Source organism: Anthonomus grandis, chromosome 6, assembly GCF_022605725.1.
Source record: "Anthonomus grandis grandis chromosome 6, icAntGran1.3, whole genome shotgun sequence".
Lineage (NCBI taxonomy): Eukaryota > Metazoa > Arthropoda > Insecta > Coleoptera > Curculionidae > Anthonomus > Anthonomus grandis.
The window spans coordinates 22,163,928-22,187,720 of NC_065551.1; the positions used below are offsets into that span (position 1 = coordinate 22,163,928).

The 23,793-nt window shown below is 29.6% G+C and overlaps 2 protein-coding genes across 2 annotated transcripts; one reads left to right on the top strand and one right to left on the bottom strand.

Annotated features, from left to right (window-relative positions):
- Window positions 1-6,348: 6,348 nt before the first annotated feature.
- LOC126737617 (piggyBac transposable element-derived protein 3-like) lies at window positions 6,349-10,001 on the bottom strand. Its single transcript, XM_050442594.1, has 4 exons — window positions 9,890-10,001; window positions 8,189-8,349; window positions 7,142-8,075; window positions 6,349-6,365 (listed from the first exon to the last, which is right to left on the bottom strand). The coding sequence occupies exons 1-4, from the start codon at window positions 9,999-10,001 to the stop codon at window positions 6,349-6,351; spliced, it is 1,224 nt and encodes a 407-aa protein (XP_050298551.1).
- Window positions 10,002-12,504: 2,503 nt separating this feature from the next.
- On the top strand, window positions 12,505-23,504 carry LOC126737618 (nose resistant to fluoxetine protein 6-like). Its single transcript, XM_050442595.1, has 8 exons — window positions 12,505-12,637; window positions 12,898-13,097; window positions 21,308-21,525; window positions 21,581-21,648; window positions 21,698-21,891; window positions 22,094-22,423; window positions 22,741-22,928; window positions 22,984-23,504. Exons 1-8 carry the CDS (start codon window positions 12,505-12,507, stop codon window positions 23,342-23,344), a joined length of 1,692 nt encoding a protein of 563 aa, XP_050298552.1. The 3' UTR covers window positions 23,345-23,504.
- Window positions 23,505-23,793: the final 289 nt, after the last annotated feature.

Sequence of the window (23,793 nt, forward strand, 5' to 3'; positions counted from 1 at the left end):
TCTGCAATAATATCAGACTTGTAAGGTTGATCGGCATTTCCGTTGAGATTAAGATATTTAATTATGTGCCAACGGTTTTTGACCTCTTTTAAATGTTTGCCTAAGGAAAGCTTTTTTTCTGCTTTTACTGTGATATTAAATAAATCCTGAATTCATTTATATTCGTTCCAGTTAGTGTCAGTATTATGTTTTTTATATCGAGAGTCTTGTTCCTTAGTATTTTTATTTGTAAGTTAAATACTTACAAATTTAAATGCAATAGCTTATATAAAAAGCATATTTTTTTAAATTACTTATTCTATTTAATATAAAGGAATAACATTGATAAAGTATAAACATTTTTTAGAACTTCTAAATCTTTTTACTTCAAAATCATTATTTTAGCCCTTTAAATAAATTTTAATTTAGGGTTTTTTTATGCAAATTTTAAAATCTAATTTTGTTAGTAATGGATATATTAAAAAAAACTCATATATCATATTATTCAATGTAAGAATATTTTTCACTGAAGAGCCTTAGGTAGAGCATTAGCTTATCTTATTCTTATTAATTTTGAAACTGTTTTTATGAGGTTTAATTTTATATACTTTTTAGAACCTTACTATAATTATTATTGAAATGAAAATCTTTTATTCTATTTAATTTTACTAAAATTTTGTAAAACACTACATGTAACATCTTTGTTGTTAAAATATGTTTAAATTTGAAAATAAGTTTTTTTTATATATTTACTCGTTTAAAATATAAAATATAAAAAATACAACACAAAAATAAATTTATGAAAAATTGATTGACTGTTTTACAGAGAAAATTCTATTCTTATATATTTATATCTTTTTTACTTTTTTTTTAAATTTTTTAATAATGTTAATAAATTTTTAATAATCACCAATTAATGCGGAAAACCTAAAATCATAATATATAAATGAATAACATCTCATGCAAAATATTATAATAAGCAATACACTAATTTGGTAAAATTATTCATTAATTTGTAGCAATTGACACCAAAGTTTAGTTTTTAGGGGCCTTTATATAGTTTTTTAAAAATTAATTTCAGATCAATTTTTCATATTTTTTCAGGTATTTAAAGGAATTTTTATAATTTCTTTTGTACTCGAGCATTTAAAGTATTATGAGTAATCTTCTGGTCTGTGAGAAAGCTTGATGATTCTCAAAACTTAAGAAGTAAAAAGTATTGATATTACAGGTTATGTAAATATTTTTTAAAACTTCATACAAATGTAGCACTAAATAGCTTAGTTTTTAAAATTATAGTTTTTTTATATCGTCAACATTGGGTTTTTAGGTAAATTGCATTTCAGCCTTTTGGTGTTTGTGAAAGTTAATAAGCTTTCGTAAAATAGCATAAGCGTCGAGCATTTAATAGTGCCATATTTATAGCCCTACATTAAAAAGAATCATACCCATTAAAATTATGCATAAATTAATCTTTTTAATTGTTTAATATGAATGACAATAAGAACGTAAACCAGGTCAAGGAGGATATTAGAAATACGGTCAAGTCATCGGAGATAGGTGCTAGATTGTCGTTGGGAAAACTTACTAAGAATGGTAGAGTGATACTCAAATGTGGAAATGAAAAGGAGCTTACAGACAAAAATAGACGTAAAAATAGGCAATAAGTATATTGTTGATATGCCAAAAAAATTTTACAGAGAAAAATAAAGGTTGTAGGAGTTAATGAAAGCACATCCTTTAGCCAATGAAGAATTTCTGTCAAAAACTAAGAAGCAAAATAATGACAAAAGAGTCGATGCATAATGTTTAATGAATATAATATAAAAAGGTATTTTCAATGTTGTGGATATGTGCATAGGGCCAAAGAGTGTAAGTAAAATAAAGTGTGTACTAAATATAGCGGAAGCCACTATGTTAAGGAGTTTAATATTGAAGTAGTTAAATGTGGAAATTGTGTTGTGTCAAACAAAAATGTGTTCGCATGTTAATCAAGTTGCATGGAATGTTAAAAAATGTGATTATTACAAGAGAATTGAGAAACTTTAAAGTAAGTATATAAAGGAGCAAGTAGATTTAAATATTGTTTAAGCTCTGATATAGTTTATTTAGCTACCTGGCTACCTGAAAATTAAGCATAGTCTTATTATATTAAAAAACTAAGATATTGTTATTAAGCGAGATCAGCGTCAGACGAAAGCAAGTTATATAAACTTAGAATTGATAAGTATAAGATAGAGACATGCACTAGAAATAATAATGGAACCGGATGAGTATCAGCTGTTATAAGAAATGATATTAAATATATAGTTAAATCTGTACGGGGTATTACTGTTAATTAATATTACTGTTAATTAATTAACGGGGTATTATGAGTTTAATGTATATAAATAATTAAGATTTTACAATAAATCTAGAATTATGTGTGATGGGAATATTAACTATTTGGGTACAATATTGAACTATTTAAAAATAGGGCGATGAGAATGATAATATTTTCTATAATATAATCGCTACACGCCTATCAAGACTATGTTAGATGTTTTATGTTTGTTATCCGTTCAGCAAAGAATTGTTTTTAATGTTAACTTATTTAAATTCAAATTAAAAAGAGGTATTTGACCTAAATATATATCTGATAAATGGACAAATTTTCATGATGTTCACAATTATAAAACTAAAAATTATGAGGATTTTATTTTGGCTAATAGATGAAGTACCAGTCAAACTCGTAAATTATGTTCTATATAGAGGTTGAACTGATTTCAACATATTGTCAAATAATGTAAAAACTTGTTCAAATGTTAATCAGTTTATAAGACTAAGGAAAGCGCATATAGTAAGTTAATTTATTATTATTATTTTTTTCTCTTCTGTTTATTGTATTTTGTACTTTTTTTTGCTCCACCACTTAACAGGATATTTCTAAACCACCAGAAGACAGTAGTTATTTATTGAAAATATTGAGACGTATCTGTCTCCTAGAAAAAGTAACCCACGTGCCCTGTTTGCTCAAGTCACTAGAAAAACCATCAACATGAGCCGAACTTGGTATGAGACACAATTAATATCACCGATTGTTAATCTATGGAAATGCAATGAAAGCACGATTAACAATTTGTCTATCTCAAAAAATAAATCAAATCATTACATTCTTTAATTTAATGTTTTTTAAACTAGAATAGAACCACACTTCGATATTGCTGAAAGTTTTCTATATTTGGGAAATACAGCATCAAATAAAAAAATAAATTTACTAAATAACTGGCGTATCTCAATTCGGGATGATACTAAAATGGCTTGATACAAACAATGTAAATCCGGATTCTGGTACGCTTAGCTATAAGTGCTCCCTTCATAAACGGATGCGGAGTTTCACCGGTAATATAGCGCAGTTTTTTTAAACTCTAAATGATTCTATTTATAGTTATGTTTTTATGTAGGCGTATCCCTTTTAGGGGCCTAATTGGGCTTAATTATTGATCTTACGTTACGTATAAAACGCCTATTAAACTAAAACCTTATGCACAAGGGCAAAAAAAAGTCTAATTAAGATACTATAAAAATAAGATTGATGAATTGAAATAGCCGAAGTTGAATTGGCAAGGTTTCCCATTAAAAAGTGACGTTATAAAACTTAAAGCTGTTAAAAGTTTTCACGATAAAGGCGTGTAATTATTACGAGTAATGTTGTGGCTTAATTATCAGCTAAAAGTTTTCATTTTGTTTTTACAGCAACATTATTATCATAAAAGCTCCAAATTTTGCGTGGTTAATTTGGTATTTTTGCAACATAATAGTTTTACGAGCTTCGCTAATTTAAATGCTAATGGGTAAACCTGAAAATTGCGTTTTAACATTCATATTATGAGTCATAGCAACGAATAATTAAAATCTTTATATTAATTAACATTTTTAAGGCACATAATAATTAGGCTAGTATGCTTTTTACGCTACCATCAAACCGCTTTAATAATAATAAATGGATAAATCACAAGTTACTTTTGCAAAGTGTGTTTTTTTCCAGTCTGCCTGCAATATTTTACCGGTCCACAGCCGGTCATATTTCCGTAACCGAAGCCATTTAAAATCGACAAAGTGGCCATGCTGTATGCAATTTTAAATCTGGAAAGTTAGTCCGTTATTTATTGCGGGCATTTTTCAAGATGCCACGCGAAACGGTCCGCCTTGACATATGGCAAGTGGAGTGAGCCACATACCGGGAATAGCTGCGAATTTAGAACGGAGCAACACCAATTTGATAAGAAAACATCGTGGTTAAGTAAGCTTGAGAATAGGAAATATTTTAGCTTTTATATAAATCTTCTTAATTTAATCCAGGCTGCAAACTAAATATTGTTTTTATCTGTTTTGTAGTCACTTTAATTGTATACATTAAAAGAGGAATAAAAGTTTACGAAAATATAAATTGAGTCCGTATGAAATAACACGAGTAACGTTCATGTCAATACAGCAGCAATTAATAAATGCATAATTTGTAAATAAGAGACAAATTAAACTTTAAATTAGAGTTTATGAGAATTAGGTAGAGATTGCAGATAAGTTTAATCATTCCATTTTTTTTTTAAGTATGTGGAAAGGGACCACTGTCAGAGCCTGCAGACTAGGCGCAAAAGACAGGTCCTTGGGAGAATTACGGCAACACTCTGGTCACCAATATTGTGAATGCAGATATTGAATATAACAAAAGTTGGCAAGAAAGATCGAGTTAAAAAGTAATCCGGAAAACACAGGGAAAAATAGAAAAACACTAATTCTATAATAGGAGCTTTTAATAAAATTAGTACTAAGTTATATTTTAATAATCAGTAAGTAATATTAATATTTCATCAAAAATTGAAAATAATATCAAGGTGTTAACTACTTATTTTTAACAGTATTTCAGTACGTTCGCAAAGATCAACGTTGACTCCTAAATCAACATTTTTGAAAGAGTCTAGCATCTCTAAAGTGACTTTAATTACCAAAATTAAATAGGTTTTTATCATATTTATTTTTATAAATTAGACCAATAAAACTGAGCACAATTGTAATATGATTATTGTAAAGAAAATATAGTTCAATAGAGATGGCAAACAGTCTAAACTATTTAACTACCGTATTTATATTTTTAAAATTTATTGAATTTCTGCAAATACCTCACATGGGTTTCAGAAAAATATTTCAATGTAATATGGTGCAGATGACCTGTTGCCAATGCTACAAATGTAGTATTGCTTGTATGTAGTAAAGCCTTTAAAAAATGTCCGATTTAACTAAGTTAGACAATAGACTTTATACTTTGTCAACGTCTCCTTAACAATATTTGCAAGATCTTAAGTAGGAGGTGGATCACTTGAAGATTGACTTATTAAAGTATCAGATATTTGCAAATTATAATTTGTTTGTTTTTTTATTTGCTTATTGTTATATAAAAGTTATTTAAATTGATCTTCTAAATAAACATATCAGAAACAAAATTACAAATTTTTTAAGAAAATAAAAATGTATAGTATGTAATTCGTATGTTTTCTAAAACATTATAACTATTATTTTCCTATTATTTGTATTGCCCTCTCGTCATAATTGATATTGTATGAGCATTTTGACCAAATATCGACAACTATAAAAAAATGCAAGGTATTTTTTTTTTATCAAAATGCCCCTTCCTTACGGCAAGTTTAATACAACACACCTTAAAACAAATTTTTTAATAAAACTTCTTCATAATGTTTTATGTGAGATTTGTCAAACGTCATGGACATATTAATTTTTGCACAATTTCATCATATATGGTATTCCTGATGATACGGTCCCCAATATTATAACGCGATTTATAAAAATATTATTAATATTTTCAGGGAAAAGTTCCTGAGTCAATCCATATATGTAGCACCTAAATATAAAAATGCTAACTAATTCCATTGGTTTCTCTGCCATATTTGCAAGTGATCATCCAAAAAGGATATGTTTATTGGCGAATATTTGAGAGAACAGGTGTTTAACGTCAAATATTCTTTTTCCTACTGCGGTATTTTCTATTTGGCTTTGATCTTTGACTTTAAAGAAAGATACGAATAACTAATATTTAAAATTATACCTTATATTGTGAATTTCGGTACTAAATTTGATATGCTATATAATTATAATAGATGAAATATTTTTTAGAATATCATTTTCATTACTTTAGAACAAAATAGTTTTATTAAAAATATATAAATTAAAAAAAATTTGATCCATATATTTATATTAGGATATCAAGAATGTATAATACCTATTTAATATTTTTAACATATCTACGGAAAAACGTACTTTTTAAGCTACTCCTGATTATAAAAACTATAGTTAGATTAAATTTGTAAACATTTACTAACTAGTTGATAGTTCTAAAATAAATTTAAAAATTAGTTACATATATTTATTTTGGTACGTTTATAAAAAGTGCCATAAAAAAGGTATGATGGAACTTAATAATATTAACTTCTTTATATATGTATGTATATCGTATGCAAAAAAAAATAAATTACTTTTACATTAACATAAATAAAAAATAAATTTTCAACTGATTTTGAAGCAAACAGTTCATTGTAAAATACCTTACGTACTCCTATATAACATTGATAAGCTAATCCAAACCAACCTAATAGAATCTAATTCGATCCAATTTAACCGATTTACGGCCAAGGATACAAATAAAACTTAAAATTTTTAAATTATATATTTTAATTATGAAAACACATTATAGAAACACATATGTAAAATCAAAAAAGAAATAAATCTGCTACTTTCTGAAATAAGTGGTGTTGCGTAAATGCATCAACGGCCTATAGTGTTAAGTGATCTTGCCGAAAACAGCCAGCGTGTAAATAAATAGTGCAACGTTTACAAATATAAATTGTTTGACTTCTACATACACGACATCTTCTTCGGGAGTCAGTCCTACTGATTACATGTCCAGAGTGATCAACCCTCACTTCATTGGGTAGTTCTAATGGAAGTGGTCTAGCGACAAAGTTCTTTATTTTTAATAAGCGTGCAGCGATGAATGATTTAAAATTCAGTTGTGACATTTTATTATGATTCATCGTGTTGTAGAGTTTCCAGGAATTGACAAGAGTACTGTCTATTGTATTTTTAAATAGTGGCCACCACCATTTCTTACCCATCACACCGATTCTATAATTTGCCACGCCATTATCATGCAAATCTACTCCTCCCATGTATTTATATCTTGAAATTACAGCTGGTTGCGGGATTGACACTTCTTTTTTCGATTTTCTGTTATATCTTTTCGCAGAAGTAAGAGGTTCTACATGATAATGGGTACTAATTGCCGTGACAATAGAACTATCGTTCCATTTTACCAATGAAATTTGTGTGGATTCATCAAATTTGGAATCATAGGTGCCTCTTTCTTTTTTTGGAATGACTTTATTATCAACCAAAGGGCAATGACTGGTTCTGTTTTCGCGAATCGTTTCTGTGGCAAAATAGCTTTTGGTTTTCAAAAGAGATAAGAGCTTGTAGGATAAAAAAAAGTTATCAAAAAATACGTTATGATTTTGCGGATTTTTCACAATTGACAAAAGTTCAACAGCTACAGTCGCACCAAGTCCAATATCACTGTTCTTCATTGCTGCTCCCGTATAAGGAATGAACTTGTAGAGGTATCCACTCGACGAACAAATGCACCAAAGTTTGAAACCGAAACGCACAGGCTTGCCTTTTATAAACATCTTACAAGAATGGCGTCCAAAATAAGGAACCATTTGCTCATCAATAGATAAGTTGAATGAAAAAATGCCAAACTGTAAGAATTTTTCATCAAAAAAAGGGCGGAGTTTTGTGTACTTGTATCCTTTATCCAGATTATTATTATCACTCAAGTGTAGATTTCGTTTTATCGATCTGAACTTATTCCTATTCATGCAGTCTCTGACAATATGCACAGTTTTGTCCTCATCTAAAGACCAATACATATCTGTTTGGGGTAAGCTATGATATCCAGACAAAATTAGGATCCCAAGAAAATGCAGCAGTTCTTCTGGTGATAGGTGAAACTCGTGCCTGTTGTCTTGTGCGTATTTTTCTGAAAACTGGACAAACCCTTCAAATCGCCCCTAAGTTCTTGAATGTGTTCCTCTGCTTTGGATAAAGGTAAATTCTTGTGTATTATTGATCCAGATCTCAGAGTCGTGTTGTAACTTACCGCTTTTTTTTCTAGGATTTTTCGGCGTTTTGTTGCGAAATCTTCTTCGTCAGATTTATCGTAAATCTCGTCTCGAACGGAGTGGATCTCGAAAGTTCCCGCTATATCTCCATTCTGGCTATTTTCGATATTTTCCGGGTCCTCTGAAAATTCTTCCTCGTCTGTGAGTTAGACTTCTGATCTACCTCGGGTGGAATGTAGACAGCGTCGACTTGTTCTAAAAATCACAAATTATTGTTGTGTGTATAATATTGATTTATAAAAAAAAGCGAAAAAAAGGTACAAGAAATACTTACCAACTTAACTTTCAAGTTCATTTACAACCTTCTCTAAGGCTAACTCGAACTCCTTTTGCGTAAGAAATGTTCTCTTTTTTTCAACAAACAACTCTTATTACAAGTAACACGCACTCGATTAGATGCAGACTCAGACTAAATATTGTATAAATAAAACATATAAAAAATAATAATAAACATAATTAATGGCTCAGGTTTTTAATTTTATGGTGTAGTTTGGAATGTAATTAGTGTTAAAAAAATACAAAACTTTGAAAATAAAAACATTAAATAGGAGTATATGATTTTTAAAAATGTGCGGCCATATATAAGAAAAAATCTGGCTTTTTAAAAAATTCGTACAAGAAAGCAAATGAAAACAATGGTTCAATTTAATTCTGTCACTTCTGTTCAACTTTGCGTCAATGGTACCAGCCCATATTTCAGGTGAAAAAAGCACTATTTTTTTGTAAATAAATCATTAGTGCAGTGTTGCGTATACGCATCACTGGCCATAAATGGTTAATTCAACAAATCATGGAAAAAAAATTAAATATTTTCCAGATATTTCTAGGGACTGGAGTAATGATTTATTGTAACCCTGTATAATTAGGCAAATATTAAACAGTACCTACAATTAAAAGCAAAAATTATTTAGTATCTACGTACCTTAATTGCAATTAAGCACGTCTTCTGCTCTTTCGTCATTGTAAGGCATATTTTATGTTACCACTACTGACAATTATCAGATATCGGCCCATATTGATATCTAAATAATTAAGACTAAAAAATATCAAAAAATGACAAACATAACAACGAATCAGCTACTATAATGCCCAAAAGAGCTATAAGAGACAAATAACTCAATAAACAGATAATAGTCACATAAATTCACCCGAATTGCGAAAAGACAATAAAAATCAATTTTGCTAAAAGTGATTTAGGATTTTAAAAATAATTTTTAAAATCTTTTTTCTCTCTGTTTAATCTCTATTTTAAGAAAAAGCAGTGGCGTAGTATTTTTTTCACTAAAAATATTCAATAGAAGACCTGTAGGGACGCCACTGGCAAAGAAAAAATTTTTTTGCACATCAAAAAATGCGCCTTGATATATAGAATGCATCTACTGAACTTCATAAAAATTTCTAGAATATTGTTTAAGTTATTCTTAAAAAACTGATTTTTTTTGAAAATTTTAACACCCTGTAACTCAAAAGTTAAGACGTTTCACTATCTTGATAGCGTTTCGTCTATCAAGTGGAAAAAGGTATAAAAAAAATTTATTTATTATATATTACATGTAACCGGTAGAATATTGGAAATTCCATCTATTTTTTCTAACAAATAAGAATTTTTTCCCATATTTTTAATAATGACGTAAAGTTTTTTTTTAATAATAAATGTTCTAAATAAAAATACGTCTTACGGGTATCCGGAGAGCTCTTAAGTTTCTTATTAGTAATTGTTATTTCTGTTTTATATAGACTCATAATACAGTTAAGAATATTCACTAAAAACATGCAGGCTTCCGCTGTCATTTTGATTTCGACAGGTGGTTTCTTATATTTCCCTAGTTAAGGATTTTAATTTATACTTATCCATTTTTTGTAAGTTGATGTAATATCAACCATCAAAAGTTGATGTAATATCTTTTTGATCATGTTAAATGTGTAAATATTTTCTAAGGTCATGTTTCTGATTATAAAAATATTTTTTTTACCTTTGGTTGTGATTTTTGCCTAGTAAAAATATGATCCAGCCACGTCATGCTAGTAACATTTGTTATTTGGGGTTGAAAACCAAAACTACTCATCATAGACATATATTTATAACAAATTAATTTTTTTGTTAAGTAGGTTAATGTTTATATCTCCTGAAATATATTCATGTAAGTGCCAGTCGAATACACCCGTATAGTGTATGTATTTAAATTATTGTGCTTTGTTGGTAACAAGATTTGGTGATGTTAAAGTAATCTTACAGAGATAAAATGTATTATTATTAAATTGTGGTTTTAAACAGGATTTAATATAATCTTTTAAAGCATTAAAATTATTAAGGTTTTAATGTTTATCACACTGAAACCTGAACAGTTCTATTATTATTCGTATAATGTCGGCTTTGTGAAATAGTTTTCTATCTTAGAAAACGACTTAAGGGATCATGTGTAATGATGACTAAACTTTTAACTGCTGAGAACCTCAACCTATTTAAAAAAAAACTCGTATGCACTTTAACACGTTGAACTCCCATGACGTACTTGAATGTCGACGAACTTCGTGTTTAGTGATATAAGTTTTAGTGGACTCTCCTTCAGATTTACAGGAACTTCTGAGTTCTTTTAATGCAATACGTCTTATTAATGTTTCGAAGGATAAAAATTTTGATGTACCTTTAGAGGTAGTTTTCAATTAATTTTTTTATTAATTGATACAATTAATTAAGATTTTTCTTCGGTAATTATAAGAAAGTTTCTTTTTTTATCAGCTCTTTATTCCGACCTGAGTCTCTCAGACGGATATGAAACTGATATAAAAAAATGCCTACATTTTATTTGTCTCTATGTATTCCTATTGTGTTTTTTAAATTAAACAATATATAAGAATGTTATGTAGAACAAGATGTTTTTCGCAAAAATATATTATATATTTATACATGCAACTGTTATCTCTTCTGCCTCCTTCGCTATTCTGGTCCTCATAGTAAAACAATATATTTATTTATTTACAAAATAAAAATTAATTTTTTTGTCTCTGTATCAATGCATGATAAAAATGCAAAAACTATTGTGGAAGCATAAAATATAAAGATTTGACAATTTTAACACACCGAATTTGTCATCTAGTAAAACTTTTTGTTTTATTAGAAATATTAATTAGTATTAAAATATCTAATATATATATTAAATTATTTCGTATATACGTAGCCTATTTAAGAAAATACAAAAACAATAATATATAGTGAGATTGTTAGTAAAATCTTAAACTGAAATTGTTTAAAGTTCTGAAAACTATTTTATTGAAATTTTTAAAATACAAAACTTAAAAAATGCTGCTAAAAAATGTGTTTTATTTAGCTTGTTCATTTTTTTTGTAGATATGTTCATTTTCTAATACTTGTTAGGGCCTTTAAAAGCTGTTTATATATTAAAATATTGTTATTTTATTTTATTAGTTTTATAAAAAAATATATATTTCTTAAATATGCGATTAATATTTAAAAATGTGCTTTATATTTTTAATAAAATATCGCAATCAATTTTATATATTTGCTTATTACTGACTTACTTTTTTTTCAAAAAAATATTTTCCATCCATCTATAAAAGAGCCATTAAAAACCTGTTTTCATAACTATAAGTTCACTTTAGAATAGAATAAATGGCAATAAATTAAATATCAGAACTATTTTATCAGTTTAAATTTTTCAGGATAACAGTAGTTTTCCAAATATAAATTATGGTGCTTTTAAATTGACTTCTTGACGTTGATATATTCATTACACACCTAATATAAAAAATGCAAAGAATAAATAACCCTTTTTTGCATATATAAACTCAACTCAATCCTTTGTTCTTATATAAACCACACAAAACTAGTAAACATGAAAGGACTTCAGTATTTTATTTCTCTCGGAATACTCCTGTTGTTAATTAAATTCGATTGGAGAACCGTAGCGACTATTACCAGATCGGCGCATTCAGACTCAGGCAAAGCGAGGGAAAATGCTAAATTCATTACAGGTAATCAAAATGTAAAACGGCATAAAGAATCTTTTACTAAAAGGGGAGTTTTTCAAATGCCAGCACTATCCTTTATAGTATTCATCAATTTAATATTTCTTTCTAAGCGAAAAATATATCCCAAGAAGGTCCATTCCCTGCGAGTGACGTCTCGGATATTAGTGAGAAGAGCCCTACGTCAAATGTAATTGAAGTAATATCAAACTTGACCTTTATTCGACAAATTAGATCAGTGGGAAAACCGAAAGAATTTCAGCTGAACGTGACACAAAGAAAGCAGAGGAGACATGTAAAGCTCAACATGAAACAGGGCCTTATATTGAATCAGATTTTAAATACGTATGGATTAAGTGATGTCAGTAGCAATATGTGCAGAAATCACATAGATGAGTTTAAATTGGCACTGAGGGCCTTGGAGCCTTGGGCTTTAAAAAGTAAGTCGCATTTTATGTTTTATTTAATAGCAAGTTATTATATTATACTTGATTTAAAAAAATACTTGTTAATTGTTTCTTGGTAACACCTCTTTTAAAATAATTAGTTTAATTAGATTTACATAATTTTTAATTATACCTTAATGAATATTAAAAAAAATAAATCCGTGCATTTCTAAGAGGAAAAAATTATAAATATTTTATTTGCCACAATTTTATTAGTTGAAAAAGCTGGCAAAAGGTCGTAATTTCATTTTAAGTGTTTGACGCGTCTTCGAAGCTAATGCCAGGAATTCTGGCTGGAAACCTAGCAGAGTTGGGCAGTTATAAAGAATGTCTCAGTATTTCTGAGGACACAATTTATGGCCCTATAAAAGGGCGTCATTGCACGTTGCACATTCATCCTGCGGATAAACTTATAAAGATCGTTGTGGGATTCAAAAAGCCAATTTCTGATATGGTAATGTATTGTTTTAGAAAAGGATATTGATAAAAAAAATAATTTTTAAGGGTTTTACCGGTAACAAATTTTAATGAATATGTTTATTTTTAACCCAGAACTATTAAGTGTTCTCTGTTAGAGTGAAAATAATTTAGCTAATTAAGTATCCAAAAAATAAATTTCATATTTTAGTTTTGTTAGATGAAAAGACCAAATTAAATACTTGACTTAAAATAAACTTAAATATTGCTCCAGTTATTTGACTTTTGTAATATCTTTTTATAGAAGTATTATTAAAATTTAAAAAATATTTTAGCAGGTTTATCTAATTAAACATACAAATATAAAATGTATAAATAAAAATGCTATTGTTAAATTCTTAGCAATAGCTTATACTCGTAAGATAGTTTTAAAATAGCATTTTCTTATGCAGTTCTTTAATATAAAAATTATCATTTTAGTAAATTTCTTTGATATACTCTTATTTGGAAATACTTTTGTACATGTAAATATTTATTTATTAATTTAGGTATTTAACAAGATAAATCTATTTTTTTACAAAAGTTGTTAACAAAATATATAAAAACGCAGATACTATGTAATTACATCACATTTCGAGAATAACATTCTATAAAATTCATGAAAATATTCGCATTAATTGATCCTAAAAATTGAACTAAAGTTAAACTAATCTATGACACTGATACTTGAATTAAGAGAGAGAAATGCTAGTGAAGTCACAATCAACACTATTTTCCAACCTGCACAATAGACTCAAAGGACTATTATATTTATAGTTTATTTAATGGTAGGGGATATGGTAAAGTGCATTATTTCTAGTGTTTCGGCTTGGAATTCGGAAATTGATGCTGCTCAAAAGATCAGGACAGTGTAAATCACCTAAAATCAATTTTAATAATGTATAAGTCAGAAAACTTTTAATCACCTTGCAAACTTTTTACATTATACATTGCCTCATATCCTAATATTTCCACTATTCTTTAGAAATATGAATACTTAACCAATAATATCTCAAAAACTTATTCTGTAGAGTTTCAATCCTGTTAAAATGCTATTCTAAAGATACAGATAGTTCAGCAGAGTTGCGCAAAATAAACCCCCACTGGCTCAATCCTCTAAAAATAATGGGACCTCTGAGGTACTGTGGACAGAACTGAAATCGCTTCTAAACAAAATTTACAATTTTTTTTTGACACGTAAACTTTTACCAACTAAATAAGCACCTAGCCACTTGACGATCCAGCAAAGAAGCCCCAAGGCTTTAAATTTTGACAGTAACATAGGATGGTTAAAACAATCAAAAGCCTTGAAGAAGTCCATATAAATTAAATCAATTTGAGAATGTTCCTCAAATGTCGGCAAAATTTGTTGATATAAAAGTAGATTGCTAAATGTTGATCTTTGAGATGTTCCAACGAGTTCACTACTACTCAAATAAAGGATGCTATTAACAATTTCTTAAAAAGTTTAGGAATTGATGATAGAACATTTATCAGTCGGACGTCGTCAATATTTATTCAATTCCCATTCGTAAATATATGGACTATGTAGCTGGGAAGCCACATTTTGGGGACCTTATTTTCCATGATACACTTGTAACAGTATGTGAAGAGGCTTATATAGTGAGTACACACAGCATTTTAAAAAGAAAGGACTAACATTGTTTGGACCCGAGCTATTTTTATTTGAAAGAGACAAGATGCCCTCAAACTCAGCAACTTCAGCAAGGCTAAATATAACTGGATTAAATTCAGATATCTTAGGAAATTTTAAGCCATCAATGTTGGTATTGAGGTATTTGTTACCATATCATGGATTAACAAACTTCCAAAATTGAGCAGCATCACGGTAGAACTTAACGGATTCTGTAGACCTAATATAGTTTCGACGACACTCACTGACAAACTCTTAAACAACTTAAACGAAAATTAGAAAATAGCAAAAGTCCTTAAGGTGTTCCTGAAATTGTAAGTAAGGTATCACTCCCTTAAAGTTTGGAAGATTTAATTTTTGATTTTAGGAAAATTATAACACCACCTCCCTAAAGATTCTCTCTTGTGTTCATAGAGAATCATATCTCTATCGAACCGTTATATATTTGGGGATTTGCAGTTCATCAATATTATAATCCTCTATTAGCCATATTAAGTCTCTATAATGATTATTATGTGATAGTTTATGGTAAAGATGTTACAGGTAAATTTGTGGAGTTTTGTCCGAGATCTGAGAGCTGTCAAATATTAGGCGCAGAGGTCTACATTTATTGAGACTCGCTTTTCCTTATTACCTTGTGTTGCTGTACCTTTATTGTGGTTAATTTTATCCTATAATCAAACAGCTTGAGACTTCTTACTGTTAAAAACAATGATATTACAAGCTCTAAAACTCCGTTCCAAAAAATCCCTACGCCTATCTTTAGAACTACTTCGTTCTTTTGTATTTGCAGATAAGTTTTGGCTTCGACAATTTCTTTGCTTTAGATTTGATCTTATCAAAATCTAATTTTCAAGCAAAGTTATCTTATTTAAAAGTATTGAAATTTTCACAAATAATTCTTTTGCAGAAGAATATAAGTGCTCTTTATTTCTGCAATTGCATTGATCTGGTTTTAGTAGGACTCACAATAGTGAATTATTTAATGTTGTCAAAAGCTGCATTGCAGCTATCACAAAAACAAAGTTTCTCAGTATCACTAATTTTACTTTTCCGTTTTAAGCAAACGAACACAATTTCTTAGATCTTGGAAAAAATTAGGCAATCTGGCAATGTGGCGACTATTACGTGGAAGGTCGCAAGTTTGCAGGTTAGGTGTTATTGTTTTATTTTGTTTTTTTGTAAACTGATTAAAATTGCAAAGTTTCTTTATTCAAAATAAACTTTAGGAACCCCACAATTGCTCAGTAGATATATTTTTTTAAATATTTTTGGGTAAGTTAAAACAACAGTTTACGACAGAAAACGCAGATAATAACATGCGATAAATACACAGTATTGGCGCTCTCGACCTGAAATAGATAATAAATAAAAAATCAATTATATTAAAATAGCGTAGACGATTTAAGAAAATTGTAAGATAGAAATAGTAAAATAATTAAAAGATAATAGAAAAATAATTAAAAACAAGCAAAAAGATCAATGAAATATATTTACTGAAATAAAAATAATAATAAAATATCATTACATAAATAAAATGAAATATTAAACCTCTTCTCCTACAGATTTAATTAGGAAACATAAATCATCATTCTTGAAAAAATATTCGATAGAGTAAAATATTTTCTTTATCAAAAATCCTTATAAAGCATTGTGAAATTCACTAACAGCTCGTAGATTTCTGTCATGTTTACATGATTATACATTTTCGTACCTCGTTAAATTCATGAATCTTGAACTGATTTACGAGGGCTGGAAAGAGGAATATTATTGCTTTGTTTTATGATTATTTATGGCTTAAAAAACAATTAAATAATAAAGTTAGCAATGGTATATAATAATACCAATTCTTACAAAAAGAGAATTTGTAAGGGAATGGAGGTTCTGGGATTGGCATATGAGCTCTCTTTTATAAAATAAACATTTACCTAAATAAATGATCAGCATGTATTCTAGATGTGAATTAACGAGATGGAAATACACTTTATCAGCAATATTATTTCCCAAGTCCGAATAAGGAGCCCTGACGAAAAACAGCATAAAGTTAATTCTTTTGTTAATATTTAGTTATCATCAATAATAAATCAAAGAAATTTAGATTGGCCTATCATCATAGATAGCTTTTAAATATTTTTAAATTTACTGCGTTGACATATTCACATCTTTTTTATAAACAAAATCGAGTAGTAGTAGAAGAACTATTACTTTGGTACACTATTTATTTAGATTTATAATCTGTTCTTGACCGGACGAGAAACTTTGTAAGTGCAGTACCTAAAATTGAAAATATTATTGATTTTTTTTTCTAATTTTTTGGGTAATGAAATAGATGCGTCCAATGATCTTAATATCTCAGTTTGGGACATCTTGTTAATACATCGAAAGGAAAAATTTGACTAAAATTGAATACATAACATAAGCACTTAACACATAAACTCGAAATTACCTTTAAGTATCTCTAGAGTATAAATGTGATCTATGTCCATAATTATTATTGCAAAATTACCCTTTATTATAACCAGACATCAACGAATGCCTACAAAATTTAAGTTAGGATAAAAGTTATGACAAAAAAGTAATGTTTACATAATTTAAATAAAGAAAAATATAATTATGTAGATTTAAGTACAGAAGATACTCAAATTTTTCTTATTTAACTGTCAAAACGACTACTCATATTTGATGGATGTGACAAAGTTACTGGTACCAACCCTATTGTGCATTAGCATTCCAATCAACGAAATACCGAATAAATTAATTCTTTCCTTAAAAACTATTTCTATAGATCAATTTCTGTATTTTGCAGACTCGTAAAGATAAATAAAATAAGCCCATTATCCTTATTTAACACATTGAGCTCCGCGTGCCCACCGGTGGGCATTTCGAGTTTGCTTTCTGGGACCACATGCCTACCGGTGGGCACATCACATCCCTTATTCAGGAACCGCATGCTCACCTGTGAGCATGGATTACATTGATTCTGCCTATACCAAACGACGGTCTGGTCCCAGGATGAGCCAAAAAATATATTGGGTTGGGCAGTTTGGATAGTTTAGGTATTTAGTTTATAAGAGTAGAAAAAAACAACATTTGAGTTAATATACCATGTTATATTACCTTAAAACAGAAAAAATACTCTTAAAACTTAAAAATAAATTGTCATAAAAAAACAGTCGTTATCTTATGTAACCAAAACTCAAAAAAAACCATAAAAATGACTAACCTAAATATAATAAAACTTACTAAAACGACCTAACGTTTGACGAAATACACACTGCTACAAAGAAACTGCTAACACTAAAGCTCTTGGAAGCAAGTAATACAAAGGGGAATATTACACGGTACACAAATTGTATTGACCTTTTTCGCATTTTTTCGGGCGTACGCAACATTGTGAGCCATTGACTGTGTTGGTGCTGTAGCATTTAGTGCATCTCTTTCGAGTAACTCGTTTTTGCCCTTCCACTTCCTTCAACGTGCAGCGTTGCGTTCTTGACGTGGAAGGACGAGAAACAGTATTAAGTTTTTCGTCGTTTTCAATGAGACCTGAAACTACCTCTTCTTTGAAAGTGGTGATGCTGATTTTTTTCTTGTTTATTTTATTGTAAAAATGTAACGCGTTTACTATTGTTGTAGCAGTAATGAGATGAAACACTAGGCGTTTGTACCATTTTAAAGTTCGCCTTAGAAAAGGTGCGTATGCTGACATTTGATCCGACAAGTCAATAAAGGCCTTGCCCTGATTATAGTCAATAATCACTTTCGGTTTAATAACTTCCTTTCCTTTCTTTGCTAAAATAACGGTAGAATCATCGTGTTTGGTGCTTAGCATGATGACGTCTCTCCACTTCAGGACTATAGTTTTGTCATTATCTTGACGAGCTACAATTCCACCTCGATTCAACTTTTCCTTTATGACTTCCTGAGGATTACCTTTACGGTTTGCTCTAATTGTACCAACTAAATGCGTTTTTCGGTCAATCAGTCTTTTGGCTAATGATACGCTCGTGTACCAGTTGTCAGTGTAAAGTGTGCTGCCACTGTCCAAAAGATCTTCCATCAATTCCATGACTACCTTTTCAGAAACTGCAAATTCACTTGATTTTTCTCTGCTGGTATATACTTTGAAATCCCAGGTGTATCCTCCAGATACACACAACTTGAAAAGCTTTATACCGTAGCGGTGTCTCTTATTGTGTATACATTGTGTGAAATAAATGCGTCCTCGAGACGGGACGTTACTTTCGTCGATACAAATGTCTTTTTCGGGTATGTAGGAGGACTTAAATTTCTTCTGCAGCATGTCAAGAAATTCGGATATTTTGTAAAGTCGGTCATCAGAGGGTCTGTCCTTCTCATTATCACTTACATGGAACATGCCCAAAATACCTTCAAATCTGTTTCTACTCATAATTGTGGGTATGCGATTTTGGTACAACGATAATCCTACCGACCAATAATCCCATATTTGAGGCATTGGAAGAAGGCCTATCCATAATATAATGCCAAACAATTTTCGCATTTCCACGGGATTGGTATCCACCCATTTCGGCAACTTGGCCTTCCGGTTTGGATCTGCTATTGCTGCAGTAATTCGCTGTGAAGCAAACTATTGGGTTCAGTCACAAATAGATTAATCATCTCATCGTCGATAATATTTTAAAGTTTTTAAAAAAAGTTAAAGAATTCAGTTGGTTCTTTCCCTGTAAAGTTTGCACTGCAACAACGCCAACATTCTGAGGCCTTTCACTGAAAGACAGTCGGTCTCCTTGAACGTGATCGTCTAGATCTTCGTCTTCGGATAATAATATGGCAGAATATCTGAATTATTACCGGATGAATCGTTATCGGATGATAGATCACTTTCAACACGAATAAAATCTTTATAGATTCTCCAGCTCCTTTGCCAACTCCTGATCCGATAGATATTTCTTAGTCATATTTGCTTAACTCTGAATCAAAAAAACACATTAAAGCTAGTGTTCACGGGTGGGCATTCGGTCCCAAAATGTAAAATAGCATTCTGGGACCACGTGCCCACCCGTGGGCCACCGCAAAAAAATTACAAAAACAGCCAAAAGTCGACAGAGTATTGATCCACAAACAACGCAAACTGCAAAAAATAACTATTAACAAAAAATATCCAGAATGAAAATTTGGTGCCTGGAAGTAAAATCCAAATGCCCACCGGTTGGCACACGGGGCTCAACGTGTTAAATCAATAAACAAATAATGAATAAACATACGTTAGTTAGCATTTTGACTTCTAAATTAATCAAATATCATTTTACTGCTGCTTAACACCCTGAATTGTTTTTAGATGTTTCAGCGAATTCACTATCACTGTTTGTCCTTTACAGATTACATACACTTTACCATTCCTTATTCGACAACCTTGGTGAAAAAGTAACTTCCAACAGACTGTGTGCACGTAGATGAATAGTAGACAATAATAAAAAGCTAGAAGCGATTTGTATAACGTGTATATATTTTTCTACTAGCAAAGCGCTTTATGAAAATGCTTATTAATTTATTTACTTATTTTTGTTGTGATTAGGTTTAAAGTACATTATAGACATTGATTGATAGTTTTTCTTTTATAGCATGAATTATAATATATTTATTATGTTCTACCTCATAAAAATGTCATTTTTTTCTGTTACTAATCTCTTTTTTCTAGGCTTTCTAGCAAACTTAAAACTGACTTCCTGATTACTAAACCGTTCACTTAGGTTTAAAAATTTCTTTCTTCACTTATATCACGACGCACATGATTACATATAACATCACTGTTAGTTTATTGTTTAGCTGGCCTTTAGCAGATGCCAGATCTATGGCAAATTTCTTGGCCATTTTATCTATCTGATCCACGACCTTCTGGTAATCGGTGTTGTTTCTCCTTTTAGTACTATCGTCTGACCTACTGGTACCCATGGTCATCATCAGGTTACTTTAATATAATTTTTTTATTGAAATAACTTTTAGTAAACTTTATAATTAAGGAAAATTAATTAAAAATTACAGACCGACGTCAATATCGTAAAAATTTTAAAAAATTGTTTCGCGTGTCGCAAAAACACTTTCTAATAATATATATTCAGAGGGTGAAGGAACACAAAGTCAACGATCTCAGAGTAGGTTTGTTTCTAAAAAGCTATGACATGTGTTTCGCTCTAAGGCATGCATTAAATATACTTATTCTAAATTAATTATAGACAACCTAATCTCTTTATTACCGATTGTTCTAAAACAAAACTTATTTAAATTTAATGATTGTTTTTTCAAGCAGATCAATGGGTTAGCGATGGGCTCTTGCTTATCTCCATTTTTAAGTGAGGTTCTTATTCATAACATAAAGAGTAAAATAATGCGCAGTACCTTTGCCAGAGATTGTGTTTTTTATAAATGGTACTTATAGACACATATTTATAATAAATATTATATATATTTAATTTTTCAAAACGACGAACAAGGATCATCATAAAAAAGAACGATTTTCCTTATATGAAACCTATCGCTTATATTTACTTCTAGTATATAAAAGACTAAATCAGCATTTTAGAAATCTTAAAAACAACATCTTAGATGAGGTCAAAATCATATGGTCAGTATGTGTTCCTGATTCCTGCTCTTACAAGGATGTACTACATCATTTTAACAAAAGTATTCTAGACGTTACCGAAGGTTTAAATTTAACGTTATCCCTAAAAGAGACCCAATGCTCTACAGCAGAAGATACTCCTGAATTTAGTGGTGCTGACTTAGCTTATTTGTGAGGACCAACTAACTCCAAAAATTTGCATATATATTTATATTACTGTTTTTAGTGTCTGCATTGGCTCCATAATTATTATAGTATGTATATCGACAATACTAGACTTATTTCTTGCAAAAGGTAAAGTACAAGATAATAAAAAAACAGACAATTTATTCGTTAATTTCAGATTCTATACCAGAAACTGCAAGTTTATTTTCCTTAAAACGTAATAGCAAAATTTTGTTTTGTACTAAGGCCAAAAAAGATGATATTTCATGTTTACATGGTCTAAGATTTCTTAGCATGTGTCTTATTGTATATGGCCATCGTTATATACATAATATGGCCACACCAATAGTAAATTATATGGATTTACTTGAGGTAAATATTCTTTTATTTATGATGTATATTAGGCAAATTACAATGATTTGATTGTTATTTCATCACTAGTCGTTAGTTTGAGGCCAATTGCTGTTGTTATTACTTTTTTTTTTAAATATTTTTATTAATTAATAGCTACTTTAAAAAATGTATACTAATTAATTAAAAAATACTATTTTATTAATTGAAAAATTAATTTTAGTGGCTAGAATCGTATTACAGTACCACAGTTCATGGAGGAACTACTACTGTGGACACCTTCTTGCTAATATCAGCCACACTACTTAGCTATGGATACTTTAATATTACTTCCAAGGGGGTTAAGATAAATCTATTTTTCTTTTACTTAAGTAGACATTTAAGACTTTTGGTACCATTACTTCTGGCTGTAAGCACTGTGACATTAATGACCAAACATTTTGGTGGAGGTCCATTTTACCAAAACCTCAATTCTTACAATGAAATAACTTGTGGGTACTTCTGGTGGAGTGCTTTACTCTATTTACAGCCATTCGTTAACCCAAAAAGTGTGGTAAGTGATAATTAAAAGAAAGCGTAGAATTTCATTATAATAAAATTCTTTAAATTAATCTTTTTTCAATAATAGCAAAGCATTTAACATTTATTATTTATTTTAATTTCTCGTTGACTATTGAACTTTGCCGCATAAATGGGCGACAAGTGGCGACCTTTTGTTTTATTTAAATATCTATAATAGGCAACAATTAAAACAAAATATTATTGGATTTATAGATATTGCAGGATAATTGTAATTCGGTTTATTAAATGGAATTTAAATAAATAAAACTTTATTGTAGCATTGTTATTAAATATACAAATATATTATAGTGCATCGTACAAACCTGGTACCTAAGTGTGGATATGTTTTGGTACTATTGTTCACCCATATTACTAATGACTATAGGAAGAAGCCATAAAATGGGCTATATAGTCTTGTCTATTATCTACATAATTTGTACCATTATAAACTTCTCTATTGCCTGGGAAAATCAATTTAACGGACAAATGCCTGTAACGTAAGTAATTAAGCAATATTCTGATTAATCTTAACATAAATTTGGACTATTCTAGACCAAACCTTCTTAGTACGGACTACTTTAGTAGGCATTATATTCAGCCTATTATACGAGGCGGACCGTATATTTTAGGTCTCGTGTTCGGCCATATTTTGTTTAAAACAAAAGGGCGGACAATTAAAATATCACTGTGTATGAAAATGGTCGGCTGGATTATGGTTTCGGTTTGTATGCCTTCAATTGTAATAATAACTCGCTTATTTCGGTTGGACGGTTTCACGTATAACAGAACATTTGCGTCATTATTCCTCGCTTTTCATCGGTCCGCTTGGACCGTTTGCATCATGTGGATTATTTGGTCTTGTCAGCATACGAAGGATGGTAAGATTATTAAATTGTTATGCTTAAGCATATAAATTATAGCGTTAAAGCTTAGTTGCTTATGGCCTAATAGGAAATATAAAATTTACTATTTTTGCTTAATCAGTAATATAGAGTGGGTTCAAGATAAGAATGTTTACCATGAGTATTTTGGAAAATAAAAGGAATAGAAAGATTTTTTACCTTAAAAAGAATTAATGCCGTTTAGTAAGCTATAAAATTCCGAGTGGGTCCGAAGATATGCTTAAAAATAGAAATTTGCCGGTTTTGTTTTTATTTTTTTCTTAAGGTTATTTAAAAAGATATGGAAAAAAGACACTTTTTCATGACTTTTTAAATTTCTACAAAATACCGTTGAAAGATTTTGCATACGACGTCATCATTTTGTTGAGAAAATATTATACATTTTTTTAATATTCCATAAATATGACCAATCAGTATGCAAAAAAAACTCAATTATTAGTACTGATATAATTGGCGATAA